Source organism: Papio anubis, chromosome 16, assembly GCF_008728515.1.
Source record: "Papio anubis isolate 15944 chromosome 16, Panubis1.0, whole genome shotgun sequence".
NCBI lineage: Eukaryota > Metazoa > Chordata > Mammalia > Primates > Cercopithecidae > Papio > Papio anubis.
In genome coordinates, this window is record NC_044991.1 from 10,322,749 (window position 1) to 10,344,999 (window position 22,251).

The 22,251-nt window shown below is 45.9% G+C and overlaps 1 protein-coding gene across 2 annotated transcripts; it reads right to left on the minus strand.

Annotated features, from left to right (window-relative positions):
* Positions 1 to 1,135: 1,135 nt before the first annotated feature.
* Positions 1,136 to 22,225, minus strand: ADSL (adenylosuccinate lyase). 2 transcript variants are annotated; one of them, XM_003905582.5, is made up of 13 exons: positions 22,014 to 22,225; positions 18,898 to 19,101; positions 16,081 to 16,125; positions 14,814 to 14,893; positions 9,160 to 9,331; positions 8,892 to 8,938; positions 7,705 to 7,795; positions 6,858 to 6,927; positions 6,563 to 6,710; positions 5,136 to 5,226; positions 3,546 to 3,635; positions 2,856 to 3,032; positions 1,136 to 1,462 (listed from the first exon to the last, which is right to left on the minus strand). In XM_003905582.5, exons 1-13 carry the CDS (start codon positions 22,164 to 22,166, stop codon positions 1,376 to 1,378), a joined length of 1,455 nt encoding a protein of 484 aa, XP_003905631.1. In that variant the 5' UTR covers positions 22,167 to 22,225; the 3' UTR covers positions 1,136 to 1,375. The 2 variants fall into 2 exon arrangements, with proteins under 2 accessions (XP_003905631.1, XP_021777272.1); XM_021921580.2 differs by lacking the exon at positions 2,856 to 3,032 and having other exon boundaries at positions 22,014 to 22,218.
* Between the last annotated feature and the right edge of the window lie 26 nt (positions 22,226 to 22,251).

The following is a 22,251-nucleotide window of genomic DNA, read 5'->3' on the forward strand; positions in this document are numbered from 1 at the left end:
ACCATCCTGGCTAACACGGTGAAACCCCGTCTCTACTAAAAAGTACAAAAAACTAGCCGGGCGAGGTGGCGAGCGCCTGTAGTCCCAGCTACTCGGGAGGCTGAGCCAGGAGAATGGCGTAAACCCGGGAGGCGGAGCTTGCAGTGAGCAGAGATCCGGCCACTGAACTCCAGCCTGGGTGACAGAGCGAGACTCCGTCTCAAAAAAAAAAAAGAGAATGGGCTAAATAACAAGGGCTCTCCTGGCAGGTAGGTAATTAACTCAATATTTGGCTACAGTTGCTTCAATCAGCTATAATACTGCAACAAGGAAGTTGGGCGTGGTGGCGGAAGCTGGAAGACTGCCTAGTTGCCAAGTATCTGATGTGCTCTTGCTATTGGAAATACAACAAGGAATGACACAGACAATGTTCTTGTCCAATGGCATTTGCTTATACTGTAAACAAGTAAAAAAGAAAACAAGATTAGGCTGGGCATGGTGGCTCATGCCTGTAATCCCAGAACTTTGGGAGGCTGAGATGGGTGGATCACTTGAGGTCAGGAGTTCAAGACCTGCCTGGCCAACATGGCAAAACCCCATCTCTACTAAAAATACAAAAGTTAGCCAGGTGTGGCGGCGGGTGCCTGTAATCCCGGCTACTTGGGAGGCTGAGGCCGCAGAATCGCTTGAACCCAGGAGGTGGAGGTTGCAGTGAGCCAAGATTGTGCTATTGTGACAGAGCAAGCCTCAACAACAAAATCCATGCAACAAGGAATAAAGACTGTCAGGTGCCCTGATGAAATCAATATACTCAATTAGCATTTCCCTGATATATAAGCCTTATCAAAAGATGAAATGAGGTTGGGCACAACTTTGGCTGAATAAGCCTGAAGGTCACATCAGGGGTTTTTTTTTGTTCTGTTTTAAGTATTTACTGTAGTTCCAAACTTCATTACTTATACTAGCCAAAAATAACCGAAATAAAAGGTATCTGATCATGGACTCAATCACTGAGTCCAGGCTATTTTGCTAGACCTAGATCTAATTCACTTTTAGAGGACAGGACCAGAAATTTCTTGCTACTTTACAAGCAAACGAACACGTGAAAAGGACTAAACTTGAGGCAGCTGGAAAATACGCCTTGAAAGAACAGAGATCAAGTACGAACTACATTTATTATGCAAGTTTGTGTTGTTGTAAACAACAGAGTAAACTTCAATGCTCTTTGTTTCTGCATTGTTGAGAAATGTGAGACTGAGAAATGGGAAAGACCATGGATAGAAGAAAGTGCTGTATTAATTTAAGGTAACAATTCTCGAGGTAAAATAAGGCATTACAGTAACACAATTTTCATGCCTCAGCAATTAATGATTTTTCGTTTAATTCTCTTCCAACTCTAGAGACATAATTCTGCTTTCACCTTCATCACACTTTCATATGGTTTTAACAGGGGATACACCTCCTCTTCTAAGAATCTCTGCACCTGCCAGAGGAAAGCAGATACAAGACAAAAGAAAATGTTAAGATATTAGCAGATAATACCTTTTCCAATGTCAGGTGATACCACTAAAACCTAATTTAATGAAGCTTTTACTCCACCACTAAGCTTGTTTTTTCCTTAACTGCCTATAAGGAATTTCCGCCTAGACACAGGTGATTCAACCACCATGCCCACATGCCCACCAACCTTTCCCGCAAACTGGCCCAGCCTGTGTTCTCTCAGATGGTTTTGCCATTTCTATCCAACCTAAAAATCACCACAGCTTTCCTCCTGCTTCCCAGCCCTCTTCAAGTAATCACCAAGAGCTTAACCTCCTCTCCCTCCCTGGTCTGCATCTCTCACCACTGCCTTCACTCAAAGCTCTCATCATTTACTGCTTGGTCCGTTGCAGCAGCCTCCTTATTGGTCTCCTACCTCCAGTTCTAGTATTTTAGCCCTCAGTCCTCGCACCTACTGCTTGGTATTCTAATGACCTATTTAAAAGTATTCACCACTAAGTTTTGAGCTCTCTAAAGATGAGAATTATCCATTCATCTTTATTTTTTGAGACAGGATCTCACTTTGTCACCCAAGCCAGAGGGCAGGGGCATGAACATGGCTCACTGCAGCCTTCACCTCCTAGGCTCAAGCTATCTTCCCGCCTCAGCCCCCTGAGTAGCTGAGACTACAGGTACACGCCACCACACCTGGCTAACTTTTGTATTTTTTTGTAGAGAGGAGTTTTCACCATGTTGCCCAGGATGTTCTTGAACTCCTGAACTCAAGCAATTCTCCTGCCTAGGCCTCCCAAAGTACTGGGATTACTGGTGTGAGCCACTGTGCCCGGCCTATCTATTCATTTTTAAATCCCCAGAATTAAATACAGTATCTGAACACATACTGAGCACCTAGTATATACTCATGCATTTCAATTGTTAAAACACTGAGATATTTACTTTTATCCTGTCAGCCAGTAAATGCCAGAGGTTAGGATTTAACCCAAATCCACCTGACAATAAAACCTAATTCTTTGTCCATTATACCACATTCTCAAGATCAAAACTCCAAAAAATCTACATAAAGAAATACTTAAGGCAGCTAGCTCAAAACAGCCATATCTTGGTCAGTTGTGGGGGCTCACGCCTGTAATCCCAGCACCACTGCACTCCAGCCTGGGTGAGAGAGAGACTGTCTCCAAAAACAAAACAAAACAGAAACCAAACCCAAATCTCTAAGTTTTAGCCAGCAACCTGCTCTGATTTCCTTCTAACTAGGCCCATTCCCAACATACCTCCTATAAAGCAAAAACATCAAAGACAGTACCCCAGGTTCTGCAGCCCAGCAGAAAAGAGGCTTCTGGGGACCGCTCCTCGGAAGCGTTCTAATGTATGCTTACCTGCTGGGAGGCACGACCAGTGAAAGAAGAAGGATCCAGTAAACGATCCAACTGGGAGTGAATGGGACTGAAGTAGGCATCAGCCTGGATACGCTCTATGAGGTCATTGTCACCCCCTTCCTGCTTGACCACAGAAGCTGCCTGCTGAGAAAGCACTCTAATTTTCTCATGGCAATCCTGGGAAGACAGTGAAGTACTGTCAGTTCTCCACTAACAGGGCATTTGAACACTTTAAAAAAGTCATCAGATACTTCACATCCATGTAGTCTACACAGCTCTACACAAAAACACCTCCAGGCTGAGGTGGTTCCCGTGTCTGTCTCTACCAGGGTCTTCACTACTCTCTGCCCACATCTTAGGACAAGCCTGAAATGGATGCCCACCCTGCTCTGGCCCTCTTCCATAAAGCCCCATGAATAATTTGCTCTTGTCTCCTGCTCACTTCCTACGGAATGTCAGACCTCATTCCTTCACTAGGAGTGGACTTTTCCTACAAGTGATTAAGTAATTCACTTTTAAAAACTCAGTTCACCACAATCACCCTCCATAGATGGCAGATTATGGCCACTGCTCTGTACCATTACTGTGAAGGTAATGACACGAACACCTTCATCTGCTCTCCCTCATGGAGAAGAGAGCAGGACCAAACGTGCACTCTCAACTTAACCAGGAACATGAGAGGTTACAAACCTGGCGGCTACCTCCAGCTTTGACCATGGCCATGATGATGTTCTCTGTGGCCATGAAAGGCAGCTCTTGCCGAATGCGCCGTTCAATTACCTATAGGAAAAGATAAAGTGAATGACCAAGAAAGCTGCCTCAAGGCTAAAGTGATAAACAGCAGGATGTCAAACAAAATGCACAGCACAGACACTAACTACCACATTATGGAGACAGTAATGGGTTGTTTTATTCTACATGATGTTTTTTCAGTTTTCTTACTAACTCAGACTTTTGATTTTTTTTTTTTTTTTTGAGACAGTCTCGCTCTGTCGCCCAGGCTGGAGTGCAGTGGCGCAATCTCCACTCACTGCAAGCTCCGCCTCCCGGGTTCACACCATTCTCCTGCCTCAGCCTCCCCGCCCGCCACCACGCCCAGCTAATTTTTCTATTTTTAGTAGAGACGGGTTTCACCGTGTTAGCCAGGATGGTCTCGATCTCCTGACCTGGTGATCCACCCACCTCAGCCTCCCAAAGTGCTGGGATTACAGGTGTGAGCCACCGTGCCCAGCCAGATTTTTGATTTTTAAAAAGGGAATATTAACTTAAAAAGTTGCCACATAGAAAGATTTTCTTTTTTTTTTTTTTTTTGAGACGGAGTTTCTTTCTTGTTGCCAGGCTGGAGTGCAGTGGCATGATCTTGGCTCACTGCAACTTCTACCTCCTGGGTTCAAGCAATTATCCTGCCTCAGCCTCCTGAGTAGCTGGGATTACAGGCACGCGCCACCACGCCCAGCTAATTTTTGTATTTTTAGTAGAGACAGGGTTTCACCATGTTGGCCAGGCTAGTCTTGAACTCCTGACCTCAGGTGATCCGCCTGCCTCGGCCTCCCAAAGTGCTGGAATTACAGCCAAAGTGCTGGAATTACAGGCGTGAGCACCACACCCGGCCTTAAATAATTCTTTTTTTTTTTGAGACGGAGTCTGGCTCTGTCGCCCAGGCTGGAGTGCAATGGCCAGATCTCAGCTCACTACAAGCTCCGCCTCCCGGGCTTACGCCATTCTCCTGCCTCACCCTCCCGAGTAGCTGGGACTACAGGCACCCGCCATGTCGCCCGGCTAGTTTTTTGTATTTTTTTTAGTAGAGACGGGGTTTCACTGTGTTAGCCAGGATGGTCTCGATCTCCTGACCTCGTGATCCGCCCATCTCGGCCTCCCAAAGTGCTGGGATTACAGGCTTGAGCCACCGGGCCCGGCCTAAAGAATTCTCAAAACCCCTATTTGCTACATATCAGTGCTCAGCCTCAAGAGCTAAGTATAGGAGAGAAATAAACCCATCTGCCTCAGGTACTTAAAAACAGGCAAATGGAGCCATCTACTCTGCCTAGTCACACCAGAGCTGATGATTCATGCTGCGAGATAAAATACTTCTTTTTCTGTTTCTATAAATGTGTCTATGAATTCCACAGAGCTAGTTCCCTAGAGCTTATGAACTGAAGGATGAGCTCGGGTGGGAAGAACGCCTATCGGATCAGAATGCAGCTCCCTCAACACATCCCAGAGCACCCTCCCTCCCACATTCTAACCCCTCCCTTTTACTTTTTAATGGAAGCTTCTTACTTTGGGGTACACTACCAATCCTTCAGAAATGTTCTGCAGCGTATTCAGTATAGTATCTGCAGTAAGAAATGCCTCGGCCAAACAGATCCGTCTAGAAAACAAATAGCCATTCAGTATCTCTTTAAACAAATAATTTCAGTGAAATGCAGAGTGTGTCCCAACAAGTTGCCCTACTGACTGTACTCTCTGGATAATTTCCTTCAATCTCATGATTACCCCAATGACCTCATGACCCTCAAGTCTGTCACCTCTAGGCCAGACCACTTGCCTAAGTGCCAGACCTTATACCTACTGAGACGTCTACCTGGTTGATCCATAGGTACCTCAGTCCCCAAACTGAACTCAGCCACTGTCATTCTTCTTACTCACCATTACAAACCTGCCATTCCTCCCTCGCAGGTCCTGCCTCAGCAAATGACAGTAGCACCCCAGTCACCAAATTCTTTATACTCATTCCGGTCAACCACCAGGGCTGGCCAGTCTGCCTTCAACTCTGGATCGATATCCTTCCTCTCCATTGACATGGCACCTGCACCAACGTGGCCTCGGACTTTTAAAGTAGCCCCTAACTTGTTCTGACGTGATCCCTGTCTCCTTAGAGCCAACTCTCCAAACTGCTGCCAGGGTCTTTTAGCAGGCAAATCAGCAGACCCCCAGGGTCACACCTTGCTAAAAAGTATTCAGTGGCTGACTTCTGAGTGAGTTCACATGACTTATCTCCAGAGATAAATCCTAGATTATGCACAGATCCCAGAAAGCTAGGTCTAACTATACATCCGTATCCACTCAAGAAATTCCAGCACAATGCAAGCAGGCGAGAGTAATGCCAGTCTGCTTTAAATGAGTATTAACACAAAACAGAAAATGATGTGCACATTGGTACCTCATCAGCAGTACAGATTATTTCAGACTCATCTCATAGCTTATCAAGATGTCATTGTGCCTAAACACCACAACTGACATCTATCTGCCTTCAGAAAAGACCCAGAAGACCTTTCGTAAACTGGCTACTATCTGTGACCATGTCCTGCCCCACCTCCTGGCACATGTTGATTTCATTCCCCAGGGCTACTCAAGTAGTAGTAACTCCCTCAAGTGTGTTTTCTCCTGCTTTGTGCCTTTATAATGCTCCCGATCTTGTCTTTAAAAGATGCATGTATTTCTTAAGTCTTAAAGCACCACCTCTACTGTGAAGCGTTCTGACGCCTCAAGCACTATGCCTTCCTCTCTGCTCCACAGTACCCAGTACACACTCCAACTGTAACACTTATCACACTGTCTTTTCTATGTTTTTGCCTCCCTGCTAGACTCTGGGCTCCTTGGGGATAAGGAGACTGTAGAGATGCTCAAATATGTCCTTTTACTTCTAGGTCCCTCCTTCAGACCTCCTCTCAACTTGGTGTATGTGACGTCCCTGCGCCACTGACCGGTTGGCACTATCATCCAGTGTCCGTTCAAACCACTGGACAGATGCTGTCTGTAGCGGGTCCATGACAAGGGTCATCAGGTGGCGGGCAAGACTGCAGCAACGTTCTGAACGCATGGGATTCCGCTTGTATGGCATCGCACTCGAGCCTGCCCATGTAAAAAAGGACAAGATACAAAGGCAGAGAGACTTCAGAGGATAGTGAGTAGGCAAGCATGCTGCTGAATGAGCTCTCAGCCCCCATCCACAGCCCTCCAGCCGCTCTGTGTGCTCACAGGTCTCCACACAGCACTCACCAATCTGCTGTTTTTCAAAGGGTTCCTCCATCTCCTTGAGGTTTGCCAGGAGGCGTATGTCGGTGCAAATCTGGGGGAGGCAGGGGAATAAGCATCACCCCACACTGTCAGTGTGCAGGAGAGTCTGGGAGCCGTGACTAGGCTGATGAAGGAGATGAGCTCTTAGGTGTGCTGCGGCTGAGCTGAAGACCAGCGTGTCCTCCCCAAGAGCTCCTGGAGAGTATCTTACTCAGACTCCTCTCTGTTCCCGAAGGGCTGGGATGACAAATTCAAGGAGCATGAAAACGCTTTTGTGAAACACTGCTTAAGGCATCATGGAAAGACAATCACAAGATTAATTTCGGATGGGCACAGTGCCTCACACCTGTAATCCCAGCACTTTGGGAGGCCGAGGCAGGTGGATCACCTGAGGTCAGGAGTTCAAGACCAGCCTGGCCAACATGGTGAAACCCCGCCTCTACTAAAATAAGACAGGCATGGTGGTGCATGCCTGTAATCCCAGCTACTTGGGAAGCTCACCTGAACCTAGGGGGCAGAGGTTGCAGTGAGCTGAGATCGTACCACTGCACTCCAGCCTGGGCAACAAGAGTGAAACGCCATCTCAAAAAAAAAAAAAGATTAATTTAATACACCACTGAAAAAGATGGATGTTTTGCAGTGCTTGGGATAACTTTAAAGAAAATGCCAAAACTAGTCTTCCCCTTAAGGGTTTCATCTACAGACCACAAATTATTAAACTAATGTATAATATTGCTTGAGAGATGGTTAAGTAAAAGTCTGAGGCTGAAACAGTCTGTCTGTGGTGCCCAGAGCTCCTGTCCCCGCCCCACAAGCTGCCACCACTCACCTTGTGTACTGACGCCCCCAAGCTAGCCAGCACAGACAGTACTTCAATATCCACTTTTCGTGTATATGTCTGCCCTGTGATGATGAAAGCTCTAGAAATAAATAGAAGAGAGACGTATGTTAAAATATTTTAAAGCCATTGCAGTGGTGCAGGACTGTAGTCCCAGCTACTTAAGAGGCTAAGGGAGGAGGACTGCTTTAACTCAGGAGGTTGAGGCCAGCCTAAGCATCATTGGGAGACTCTTATAAAATAATAATAATAATTCAAAACATGCCTCTGTCAAACAAGGAAAAACACATCCTAAAGAAAAGCTTGGTCTTATTGGTATGCTAAGTTATACTGAGCCAGTGGACCTGAGTGGTAACTTGCTCCTGAAATAAACTATTCTTCCACCCTTTTCACTAATACTCAGGACACTGGCATGACTCAAGAAGGATACATGGTGCAACATGCCCATGTCCGGCCACAGCTCAATAGAAATGCCTGGGCGAAGCATCCATGGTGGAACCTGGTGGACTCCAATGGAAATGGTCAGATTTAGCGTAACCTGTTGGGGGCCCTAAGTAAATAAACAAAAATGGTAACAACATGAAAAAAGGTATATTCTAAAGAAACCAGAAGTAAATCATTTTCTTTTTTCCTATAGATTATACAAAAATAGAATGCAGGTCAGGCCTGGTGGCTCATGCCTATAATCCTAGCACTCTGAGAGGCTGAGGCAGGTGGATCGCTTGATCTCAGGAGTTCGAGACCAGCCTGGGCAACATGGTGAAACCCTATCTCTACAAAAATAATACAAAAATTAGCCAGGCATGCTTGCAGTCATAGCTACTCAGGGGGCTTAGGTGGAAGGACGGCTTGAAGCTGGGAGGTGGAGGCTGCAGTGAGCCGAGATCACACTGCTGCACTCCAGCCTGGGTGACAGAGTAAGACCCTGTCTCAAAAATAATAATAAAATAAAATAAAATCCAGAAAATATGTCAGCAAGACGATTAGGGGGAAAAACAAAAAAGAATCCAGATAGTAAGAAAATAAAACCCAGGATAGAGACAGAAAAAAAAAAAAAAAAATGGGTAGAAGAACAAAGGAAGAAAAAGGCAAAAATTGTAAGGTCAAATCTAGAGGTATACTGAACACAGGACTTTCATCAACTTAACAGGGAGGTCAACGTATTCCCACTTACCTACCTCTTAAATCCCGCCTTATCTGTCACCATCTTGTCAAGCTGCTCTACCTTGGAAAGAAAAGACACATCCTTATGATAATCCAGGTGTCTAGTATGAGAATGCCCCAACCTGTCATCATACCCAGGTCTTGCCCCCAACCCCCACAACTTGCTTCCAGTTCAAAGACCCCACCCGTCCCACAATCAATCTCTCCTATCATCCTCAAAGACAGCCTTGTCTCAGGCTCCACCACTGAATTTCAGTGTCCTGCAGGTCACTTTCTGAATACCTTATGGTCATCTCCCTCAAAGAGCTGCAGGAAACTGGCCTGAGTGCCAGTGGTGCCCTTTACTCCCCGGAAGCGCAGGTCATCCCGGACACGCTTCAAGTTCTGGAGATCCATGCAAAGATCCTGAATCCAAAGACAGCAACGTTTCCCCACTGTGGTCAGCTGTGCAGGCCTGAAAACCCAAAGAGAACACACGGAAGTCTCAGACCAACACCTTACATCATCAAGGTTTCATTGCTTCTTTTCATAACCACCATTACCCCTTGGAGGGAGAACAATTTAAGAGATGAAGTAACTGGTAAAGATAAAACAAGAGCTAAAACATTTAACCAAATAATCGTTACGGAGATTCAATGTCATTTATAAATAGTCAAGGAGTATGAAACTAAAAGGCTATTAGCATAGTTCTTTTTTCATCAAGAGGCAATTTTTAAATTACTATTATTTCTAGACTGGGTCTCGCTCTGTCGCCCAAGCTGGAGTGCAGTGGCATGAACATAGCTGACTGCAGCCACGAATTCCTGGGCTCAAGTGATCCTTCTGCCTCAGCCTTCCATGTAGCTGGGACCACAGGCACGCAATACCACGCCTGGCTAATTTTCAAATTTTTTGTAGTGATGGGGTCTCACTTTGTTGCCCAGGCTGCTCTCAAACTCTATGTCTCCAGCGATCCACCCGCCTCAGCCTCCCAAAGTGTTGGGATTACAGGCACGAGCCACTGTGATGCATGGCAAGAGGCAATTTATCGTAAGGGCAAGAACAATGTCCCTTTTGTTCATGGCTATATCCACCGACATTGGTAAGAAATACATCAGAAAGTCGTGTAATATTTGCCAAGTATCTGATATGCTCCTGCTATTGAAAATACAGTAAGGAATGACACAGACAGGATCCTTGTCCAATGGCACTTGCTTACATTGTAAACAAGTAAAAAAGAAAACAAAACAAGATTAGGCTGGGCGTAGTGGCTCATGCCTATAATCCCAGCACTTTGGGAGGCTGAGACGGGTGGATCACTTGAGGTCAGGAGTTCGAGACCAGCCTGGCCAACAGAGACAGGGTAAAACCCTGTCTCTACTACAAATACAAAAAATTAGCTGGGTGTGGTAGCAGGTGTTTGTAATTCCAGCTACTTGGGAGGCTGAGGCAGGAGAATCACTTGAACCTGAGAGGCAGAGGCTGCAATGAGCCGAGACTGTGCCACTGCACTCCAGGCTGGGCGACACAGCCAGACTCTGTCTCAAAAAAACAAATTAAAAAAAGAAACGAGATTAATTATTGAGATTTTAAGTGCTAAAAGAATAAAAGAACAATGAAGATAATGGTGATGGCTGCTCTAGATTGGAAGTAGAGGAAAGCCTTTGCGAGGAGTCAAGACCCAGTGAGGAGTAGTCACGCGATGGAGAACCACCCCACAACACGCATAAGCAGAGGACGTGAACGTAGCAGCTAGTGGCTTTGTTTCTTGTTAAGCCTAAATCAAAGCAGGGCACCGCGGCTCAGGCCTGTAATCCCAGCACTTTGGGAGGCCAAGGAAGGCGGATCACCTGAGGTCAGGAGTTTGAGGCCAGCCTGACCAACATGGAAAAACCCCGTCTCTACTAAAAATACAAAATTAGCCAGGCATAGTGGCGCATGCCTGTAATCCTAGCTACTCGGGAGGCTAAGGCAGGAGAATCACTTGAACCCAGGAGGCAGAGGTTGCAGTGAGTCAAGATTGTGCCATTGCACTCCAGCCTGGACAATCAAGCCACTGAAGGTCGGTTTCTCAACACAAAACATAATTACGAGGCCAGCTGCGGTGTCTCACGCCTGTAATTCCAGCACTTTGGGAGGTTGAGGTGGGTGGATCACTTGAGGCCAGGAGTTTGAGACCAGCCTGGCTAACATGGCAAAACCCTGTCTCCACAAAAAATACAAAAATTGGCCAAGTGTGGTGGCACACACCTGTAATCCCAGCTACTTGGGAGGCTGAGGTGGCAGAATCGCATGAATCCAGGAAGTGGAGGTTGCAGTGAGCCAAGATCGCGCAACTGTACTCCAACCTAGGTGACAGAGTGAGATTCTGTCTCAAAACAAAACAAAAAAACAAAATACATAATTATGAATAAATTGTCCTAATGTCCAATTTCTTTCTTTTTTGAGACAGGGTCTCATTCTGTCACCCCAGGCTGGTATGCAGTGGTAAAATCACAGCTCATTGTAGCCTCAATCTCCTGGGCTCAAGCCATCTTCCCACCCCAGCCTCCTGAGTAGCTGGAACTACAGGCACAAGCTACCACACCTGGCTAACTTTTTGTTTTTTTTTTTAAGAGCCATGGTCTCCCTATGTTGCCTAAGCTGGTCTCGAACTCCATGCCTCAAACTATCCCCATCTTGGCTCCCCAAAGTGCCGACATTACAGGCCTAAGTCACTATGCCCAGTCTAATTTCTTTTTTTTTTTTTTTGAGATGAAATCTCGCTCTGTTGCCCAGGCTGGAATGCAGTGGCGCGATCTTGACTCACTGCAACCTCTGCCTCCCGGGTTCAAGCAATTCTCCTGCCTCAGCCTCCTGAGTAGCTGGGACTACAGGTGTCCGCCACCACACTCAGCTATTTGTGTATTTTTAGTAGAGACGGGGTTTCACCATGTTGGCCAGGCTGGTCTTGATTCCACTTTCTCATGATCCACCTGCCTCAGCCTCCCAAAGTGTTGGGATTACAGGCGTGATCCACTGCACCTGGCCGCCCAGCCTAATTTCTTTCTTTTTCGCTGTCACCCAGGCTGGAGTGCAATGGCGCAATCTCGGCTCACGGCAACCTCCGCCTCCCAGGTTCAAACAGTCCTCCTGCCTCAGCCCCCCGAGTAGCTGGGCCTCTACAGGCGTGCGCCACCGCATCTGGCTACTTTTTTTTGTATTTTTAGTAGAGACAGGGTTTCACCATGTCAGCCAGGCTGGTCTTGAACTCCTGACCTCAGGTGATCCACCTGCCTTGGCCTCTCAAAGTGCTGGGATTACAGGCATGAGCCACCGTGCCCAGACCCAGCCTAATTTCTAATAGATAACCTAACCTATTCCAAATGGAATTTCTTTCCTCTTAGGCTAATAACACTGACAGCTAGGAACATCAAGGCATAACACTAGGAATGTCCACAGAAGGCACATCACAAGCTACAGTGTATCTCCAAAATTAATCTTATCGTTTTCCTTGTTAACTGCTAACAGATTATTGGTATAAGCAAAGAAAGAAGTAAATTAGCATGGACTTGTTCACAGCAGCATTATTCATAGTATCCAAAAAGCAGAAATCCCCCAAATGTCCATCAGTTGTTGACAATTGGGTAAATGAAACATGGTACAACCACACAATGGAATGTTTTTCAGTCATAAAAAGAACTGAAGCTCTGATACAACATGGATATTGAAAACAGCAAAAGAAGCCAGACATAAAAGGCCACATATTGTACACGATTCCATTTCTATGAAATGTGTAGAATAGGCAAATGCGTAGATACAAAAAATAGATCAGCGGCTGCCAGCGGGTGGGGAAGGGAGGCATAGGAGTGACTATCAATGGGCATGAGGTTTCTTTTTGGGATGATGAAAATACTCTGAAATTATATAGTGGTAATGATTGCATAATTCTCTAAGTATAGTAAAAACCACTGAATTGTACACTTTAAAAGGGTGAATTCTGTTATGTAAATTATATCTCAATAGTTTTTTTTAATTGCATGAACTGATACACTAAGAGGATGCCTACACATCAACACTGTTTTCTGAGTTCCTAATGGCTACGAACTCTGGCAGCCAATCTCTTCCATTATGCTATCTCCAGAGGAACATTAGAATGCTTCTGTATTTGCTGAGCACTGAGGCAGGTGAGGAAGAGAGGAGCTGTATTTATTTATTTATTTTTTTGAGACGGAGTCTTGCTCTGTCGCCCAGGCTGGAGTGCTGTGGCTGGATCTCAGCTCACCGCAAGCTCCGCCTCCCAGGTTTACGCCATTCTCCTGCCTCAGCCTCCCAAGTAGCTGGGACTACAGGCGCCCGCCACCTCGCCCGGCTAGTTTTTTGTATTTTTTTAGTAGAGACAGGGTTTCACTGTGCTCGCCAGGATGGTCTCGATCTCCTGACCTCGTGATCCGCCCGTCACGGCCTCCCAAAGTGCTGGGATTACAGGCTTGAGCCACTGCGCCTGGCCTAGGAGCTGTAACACAGAGGAAGGAGGATGTGGAGGGAAGCCACTGGCATGGAGCACTTCGTATGAACAAGCGCTTCAGGCTACTGCTACCAATAAGTATAGGCCCTGCCTTTAAGAAATACGAAGCTCAAAAGGCTTTCATAAATTATCATATCCTTGTTGCCACAGCAATACACCATCAAAACAGAAGGCAGATGCTAATATACCACTACTCAAACATCACTCAAAACCTGTCACTAGCACTCCAAAATTACACCATCGGCCTTTTAAAAGGGCTTTATTCAGTAATCATAAAAATACTTGCATATTTTACAAGTAAAAATGCAAAAAGTATGGCTGGGGGCAGTGGCTCACGCCTGTAATCTCATCACTTTGGGAAGCAGGGGTGGGCAGATCACTTGAGGTCAGGAGTTTGAGACCAGCCTGGCTAACATGGTGAAACCCTCTCTCTCCAAACAATACAAAAATTAGCTGGGCGTGGTGGCTGGCGCCTGTAGTACCACCTACTAGGAAGGCTGAGGCGGGAGAATCGTTTGAACCCAGGAGGTAGAGGTTGCAGTGAGCGTGAGCCAAAATCACACCACTGCACTCCAGCCTGGGCGACAGAGCGAGACTCCGTCTCCAAAAACAAAACAAAACAAAACTCAAAAAGTAGAAAGAAATTTAATTTTCCTATTATCTCATAAACCAGAGTAATGAACATTTACATCATGGAGTACTTTCAACCAATTTTTGTGCAATTTATAAGCTGTCTTTGTTACCATAACATAAACCTAAGTGCCTTTGCACGTTAGATCTTGTAAGCATCATTTAAATGGTTGCATATTACTCCAACCTATGGATGTACGAATACTATGCCTTACTTATTCTCTTATTGTTGAACATTTCGATGTTTTTCTTTTTTTTTTTTGAGACGGAGTCTTGCTCTGTCGCCCAAACTGAAATGCAGTGGTGCGATCTCAGCTCACTGCAACCTCTGCCTCCCGGGTTCAAGTGATTCTCCTGCCTCAGCCTCTTGAGTATCTGGGATTACAGGCACATGCCACCAAACCTGGCTAATGTTTATATTTTTAGTAGAGACGGGGTTTCACCATGTTGGCCAGGCTGGTGTTGAACTCCTAACCTCAAGGGATCCGCCCACCTTGATCTCCCAAAGTGGTGGGTTTACAGGCGTGAGCCACCACACCTGGCCCATTTAGATTGTTTCTAATGCTTACTATCATAAATAATATTTTTCAAGGCTCTTGATATATTTTTCCCAATGTTTCCCAAAGGAACTGTTATATTTACTCTCTCACCAGTATGTTTTAAGTTAGATATCAGGCTCATTCCCCATAAACATCCCAAATTACGTATACTTAAATCATGTTTTCAGATTCTTCACCTCAAGGTTACTGTAGAAAAGACAGAACTCAAGAAGTAGCTGAAAGCCATATGCACATAAACAAGAAGTAATCTTATCACTTACTGGAAATGTGTGAAACCTAACGTGGGTAGACTGGCTCGTTCCTTAGCAAAGTCGGCAAGCCGAGAGATCACTCTGGCAAGCTACAAGAAAGATCATGTGATAGAAAGAGGTTGAATTCAGGTTGTGTTCATTACATAATTAGGAACAAAACTTTTAGATAATTTTGTATAAAATTAGACCTGTAACTCATGAAAGGCAGCAGCCATATCTTTCCATCTTTGTATCCTAAACTGCCTGGAAGAGTTCATAGCAACCAAAATTTGAAAACTGAGTTGACTACCTAAAATGTCATGAACTATTTTAAGACCATGGCAGAAAAACAGAACAAAATCATAATCCTGACCCACATATCCCAGCAACATGCCTTTGGTTGCACTCTCTTCATTTAAAAGGCTATGCTTGGGCCCCCACAAGCAAGAAAGGATGACAGCAGCGAAAATGAAGAACTGGCCGGGCGCGGTGGCTCATGCCTGTAATCGCAGCACTTTGGGAGGCCAAGACAGGCGGATCACGAGGTCAGGAGATTGAGACCATCCTGGCTAACATGGTGAAACCCCGTCTCTACTAAAAATATAAAAAATTAGCCAGGTGTAGTGGTGGGCGCCTGTAGTCCCAGCTACTCGGGAGGCTGACGCAGGAGAATGCTTGAACCCAGGCATGGAGCTTGCAGTGAAGCTGAGATTGGCACCACTGCACTCCAGCCTAGGGTGACTGAGGAGACCCGCCTCAAAAAAAAAAAAAAAAAAAGGCTATGCTTTAAAAACCATTCACTGACAGTCACCTGGGTGCAGTGGCTCACACCTGTAATCCCAACACTTTGGAAGGCCAAGACGGGGGCATCCCTCGAGCCCAGGGTTTGAGACCAGCCTGGGCAACATGGCAAAAACCCATTTCTACAAAAAATTAACCAGGCGAGGTGGCATGCACCTGTACTCCCACCTACTTGGGAGACGGAGACAGAATTGTCTGAGCCTGGGAGGCGGAGGCTGCAATGAGCCGTGATCACGCCACTTGACAGAATGAGACTCTGTCTCAAGAAGAAGAAGAAAGGAGAGGGAGGAAGAGAAGAAGAAAGGAGGAGGAGGAGGAAGAGAAGAAAGGACAAGAAGAAGAAACAATTAGTTCTACAGATTAAACACAGGGATGTCGTTCACCTGAAAAAATGATGCTCTATGTAAAAATTTACACTGTGATTTACTTGTAACTGGTGCCTATCTCCTACCATAGGGAATCTACGGTTGGTAGGAAACATCTCCCAACTCCTTACCTTTGGCAAAAGCAGGTCAAGTGCATTTCTAAGAATAATCAAGTCCTACGAAAGAAAACGCAATGATCTTATATTAAGCAGCTTTGCTCAAACAATATTATTATGTAACACTTTTTGGCCAAAAAGGCTGGGTTGCTCAGCTACCAGCCTATATCACCATTACCAACCCACTAAGCATGCCAGAAAATACTAATACAAGTTGTTCTTTCCTGATTACTGTTTGAAAAGCACGTCAGCTTAACAGTACTACTGGGATCTATAAGTAACAAAACCTTTATACTTATAAAGCCCAGCATGGTGGCGCATGCCTGTACTCTCAGGACTTTGGGAGGCTGAAGCAGGTGGACCACTTGAGGCCAGGAGTTTAAGATCAGTCTGTGCAACAGAGCAAGACTGTCTCTCCAGTATTAAAAAATTTTTCAATTAAAAAAAAAATGACTGGACAATGTGTAAGTCAACAAGGTTTATGTTTTCCCAGAGGACTGCTTGAGTTTCTGAGAAGCTTCCATATGGTACATTCCATTACTTTCCTCCCCCGTTTCTTTTTTTCTTTTTTTTATTTTTAAGTTGGGAGTCTTGCTCTGTCGCTCAGGCTGGAGCTCAGTGGTGCAATCTCAGCTCACTGCAAGTTCCGCCTCCCAGGTTCACGCCATTCTCCTGCCTCAACCTCCCGAGTAGCTGGGACTACAGGCACCCGCCACCACACCCGGCTAATTTTTGGTATTTTTAGTAGACACGGGGTTTCACCGTTAGCCAGGATGGTCTCGATCACCTGACCTCGTGATCCGCCCACCTTGGCCTCCCAAAGTGCTGGGATTACAGGTGTGAGCCACCGCGCTCAGCCTTCCCGGTTTTTTCCTGCCTACAGTTGCTAACAAGGAAAGGAATGACCCAGAATATCAAGGTTTAGGAAACGTAAAGCTGCTTTTGAGGAAGGTTATCTCGAGATGTACATCTTTCAGGTAGCTCCAACACATGTCGCTATGAAACAGTAATTATTGAGCCCATCCACACACTGGGTACTGTTTAAAGGATTTTCCAAGTAAGAAGACTGTTCTTCTCCCGTTACCTGACTCGCCAATTACACAAAGATGCCTTTAATTATGTTTAAGACTAAATGAAAGCATTTGGGGCAACTTAAAAATTACTGGCTTATTCCCAAATTGGACATTTATCTGGAATCTAACTTCAACCCCCATGGGTATACTCTGATTAAGAGCACAAGCTAGGTCAGGTATGGTGGCTCACGTCTGTAATCCCAGGATTTCGGGAGGCTGAGGCAGGACGACTGTTTGAACACAGGAGTTCAAGGCCATTCTGGGCAGCATGGTGAAACACTGTCTCTATAAATATTTTAAAAATTTGCCAGGCGTGGTGGCTCATGCCTGTAATCCCAGCACTTTGAGGGGGCTGAGGCAGGTAGATCGCCTGAGGTCAAGAGTTCGAGACAAGCCTGGCCAACATAGTGAAACCCTGTCTCTACTAAAAATAAAAAAAATTAGCTGGGCGTGGTGGCAGGCACCTGTAATCCCAGCTACTAGGGAAGCTGAGGCAGGAGAATCGCTTGAACCTGGGAGACGGAGGTTGCAGTGAGCCAAGATCGCGCCATCGCACTCCAGCCTGGGCTACAAGAGCAAAACTGTCTCAAAAAAAAAAAAAAATTGTTTTAAATTAGCCCAGTGCAGTGGCACATGCCTGTGGTCCCAGTTACTCAGGAGCCTGAGGTGGGAGAATCGCTTGAGCCCAGAAGGTCAAGACTGCAGTGAGCCATGTTCGTGTCACTGCACTCCAGCCTAGGTGACAGAAGCGAGACCCTGTCTCAAAAGCATTTTTTTTTGAGACAGGGTCTTTGAAGGACTTCACAGTCCTTCAAAGGTCTTCGAAGGATTTTGTAAGTCCTTTGAAGGCCGGGCGCAGTGGCTCACGCCTGTAATCCCAGCACTTTGGAAGGCCAAGGTGGGCAGACGACCTGAGGCTAGGAGTTCAAGACCAGCCTGACGAACATGGTGAAACCCCTCTCTACTAAAAAGACAAAAATTAGCCAGGCACGGTGGCGGGTGCCTGTAATCCCAGCTACCGGGGAGGTCGAGACGCGAGAATTGCTTGAACCTGGGAGGCAGAGGTTGCAGTGAGCAAGATCGCACCACTGCACTCCTGCCTGGGTGACAGAGCAAGACTCTGTCTCAAAAAAAAAAAAAAAAAAATTCCTTTGAAAAATTACCTCAGCCATTAAAATGCTAAGGCTTTGGCTTACATCCAGCAAACCAATGCATAAGCAGGATCTGTAGGTCTTATTTTATAGAGGTCATTTGGTGCTTACAGTTTAGATTGGAAGGACAGTAAAAGCTGAAAAAATTCCTCAGCATTTTCAACCAAGATACCTTTAAAAATAAAGATTTGGCTGGCGTGGTGGCTCACACCTATAATCCCAGCACTTTGGGAGGCTGAGGCGGGCGGATCATGAGGTCAGGAGATCGAGATCATCCTGGCTAACAGGGTGAAACCCGCCGTCTCTACTAAAAAAATACAAAAAATTTGGCCAGGCGTGGTGGTGGGTGCCTATAGTCCCAGCTACTTGGGAGGCTGAGGCAGGAGGATGGCGTGAACCTGGGAGGTGGAGCCTGCAGTGAGCCGAGATCCCGCCACTGCACTCCAGCCTGGGCGACAGAGAGAGACTGTCTCAAAAAAAAAAAAAAAAAAAAAAAAAAAAAAAAAAAAAAATTTATAGTTTCACTTCCTAAACTGGACAACATCAAATAAAATTGACAAATACATTCTAGAGACTGAGTTTTAAGTATAAACAACACGGGCACCTACAGTATTGTCTCCAACATAGCAAGAAGTGGCACCAAGGTGAATAATGCCTGCAGCTTTTGGACAGCAGTGGCCAAACGTGTGCACGTGAGCCATCACATCATGTCGTAATCGTTTCTCTTCCTCAGCTGCCATCTTGAAGTCGATGTTGTCCAGGTTTGATTTCATCTCCTGGATTTGTTCATCTGTGATAGGCAAACCCAATGTCTGCAGAATAGGCAAAATAAAATAAAATAGACTCAGTGTCACAGTTATTTGAATGAAGTGACACCAAGGAAAAAAACTGATTCATGTTAGCAGCAATACCCTATCTCCCAACCCTTAAATTAAAATTTAAGGCAACCAAGTTGAAAGTCCACTGGCCGGGGGTAGTGGGGTCGAGGGGTGGTGGGAGAGACCTTCTCAATGAACCATGGTAAAGTATACTCTAAGAAAGCTCCAAGAAATAAAACAACAACATAATCCTGCTCTTGACTGTTCCTTCTGCCCAAGACCTCTGCTTGGTTCACTCCCTCACACATTCTGGTCTCTGGAATCAAATGTCATCTCCTCAGAGAGGTCTTCCCTGACTTCAGTGTAAAACACCCTCTGTGTCACTCTCTATCCCTGGCCTGGTTTTATTTACAGCACTTAAAAACCACATGACATTTTTTACATATTTATTAACCTGTCATTTCCCTCTAGAATGAATACTTCTTGAGGAGCTTTGTTTTATTCATTGCTTAATCCTTAGTGCTTGGCACGGTGGTGGCCATGTTACTTAGATGGATTTACTTTGAGAAACCAAAGTTAAGAATTCTGTAAGCAGTTTTGCCAGGAAATTATGTACAGCAAATGAGTGCAACTGAAAGCAATTTCAGGAGATACTGATGAGAAAATAAACACGTCAATGTCTTACATTCATCCATCACTGGAAAAATTAGGCTGCAAAAAACAGCTGGCAGCCCACAGGCAGCTCAAAACTTGGATCCAAGGGTTGAATATAAACAGTGGTGAAACTGATTTAAACCTCACTTGAAACTTGCAAACAGTGACTCGGGGAAGGATCTTACATCTTAGATCTTTTTTATCCAAGAGAGGAGCTACTAGCCAGATATGGCTATTTAATTTAATTTGATTAATGAAAAAGTATTGGAAAATATTTATAAGTAAAAAGTCAGGCCAGGTATGGTGGCTCACATCTTTGGGAGGTCAAGGCGGGTGGATCGCTTGAGTCCAGAAGTTCTAGACCACACTGGAAAACATAGTGAGACCCGTCTCTACAAAAAAAAAAAAAAAACACAAAAATTTGCCAGCCATGGTGGCGTGCACCTCTAGTTCCAGCTTGGGAGACTGAGGTGGGAGGACAGCTTGAGCCCAGGACGCAGAGGTTGCAATGAGCCGAGATTGTGCCACTGCACTCCAGCCTGGGCAACACAGCCAAACACAGTCTCAGAAACCAAACAAAAGCAAAAAGTCAGTTTCTCAGTCACACTAGCTGCATTTCAAGTACTCGGCAGCCACATGTGGCAGCACTGTCTGGAACTTTACAGTCACAGAAGACAGGACACCTCTTGACTCCTTCCAAAGCAAAGCAGCAGAGGGCAGCATGGCCATACTGCTTCCTCCCCTGAAGCAATGTATCTTTTCAAAATTCATACTTTCCTCACTACGAATTTTCTGCATTCCTCCTAATCTCTTATTCTCCAAGTTTTTTCTTAGCTACTAAGTTATTATGCAATTTATGGTAAATGTGACCTAATAGATAATCCAAAGCCAAAATTGTATGCGTTTCAGGCAAACAGAGGAAAGAAGACATACTCAGACTCTACATTCCAACTCCAGCTTGAAGCCATTTACTAGCTTTGGCGACCTTGGCAAAGTCTTGAGTACCACTACCCTCATCTACAGAATGGAGTATCAGATGAAGTAGAAAGAGTACACGCTAGTACATCACAAATCACAACACATGATGAAGGTCTACTACTATCGCTATCTACGCCAAGAGTTTATTAACTTGATGCTCCATTCTTTCATCTGTAAAACAGGTACAGTATTTAATACCTACTCTTCACGGTTGTTTGGAGGATTAATGAGCGACCATGTGTAAAGGGTTAAGACAGTACCTGGGTCTCAGAAGGCACTATATGAATGTCTGCTATTATTGTAGTGTATAGCCCAATATTTTGGAGGGCAGTGATAAGGGGAGGGCAGGGAATCTAGAATGAAAGTTTCCTGTTTCGAGAGTTCCATTGTACGGGTCCTAGACACAAACTCAGATTGTTTCCGTGTTTAGTGTGCCGTTTGAGAGAGCATTGCCAATTTGCTCGTTGTGGCACTTTCCTCTGAAACTTGAGGAGAAACATTATCGCTCTCTGGATCACCTTCAGTTTGCTTCAACTCTTCTGCAGCTATTTCTGAAACCGCTGGGCTAAGGAGTTCTCAAACAGCCCTTAGAAAAGAAACTATAAAACCCGTTTAATAAACCCCTACCCAGAGTCTTCTCCTCAGACGCAAAGCGCAGGCCAGTGAGGTGGAAATGGTGGCCTAGAAAACACGCATTCCAGTCTTGTCACTTGTCACTAACTGCATAACTGTGGAAGACCAAGGGGCTACGTGCTCAGCTCAGGCTCTGGACTGCACCCAGGTTCAAATCCCAGTTCCGCGCCTAATAGCTGCATGGGCTAGGGCAAACAACAAGCTGTCTAGGCTTGGTGTTCTCCCCTGCAATGTAGGAAAAACACAATCAAGCCTGCAAGATCTTCATGGATTACACGAGAAAAGATGCGTGAAATAATGAGCACAACGGTACGAAACAAGCGCTCGGTGTCTATCGTTAGCAGCGTACTCCTGCGGGGATGACCAAGGTGAATTCTCTGAAACTGCAGGCTGAATTTCTCCCAGCCGCCTCCGCGTCTCGAACCCTCTCGGACTAAGAACATGTGAGGCAACAGGTGGCGGCTCCTGGGCCACCTGCCCTTGCTTTCCTGGGGCCGCAGCTCCTCAGGACAGGGAACACCCAGCTGAAAATAGCCCGGCCGCAGCTCCGGGGTGGCTAAGCCCAGCCCGGCACAGAGCCCAGCACGTGCTGGGGCGGGCCCGTCCCTCCCGGCCCAGCCCCTCAGCCCAGGGTCCGTTACCTGCTCAGCCTCCGCCAGCCACAGCCACAGCTGCCGCCATGTCCGGAATTTATACCTGTCGCTAAACACGAAGCACATCTCCGGGCTGGCATAGCGGGAGGCAAGAGGTGAGCGGTAGCTGTCGGGCGAACCATGATCGCCTCCAGCGGCCATCCCGACCCCGCGACCCCGCCAGGATAGACTGGACCCGGGAAGAGCGGAAGCGGAAACCCGGAGGCCGGGGCAGGACGGGGCGGGG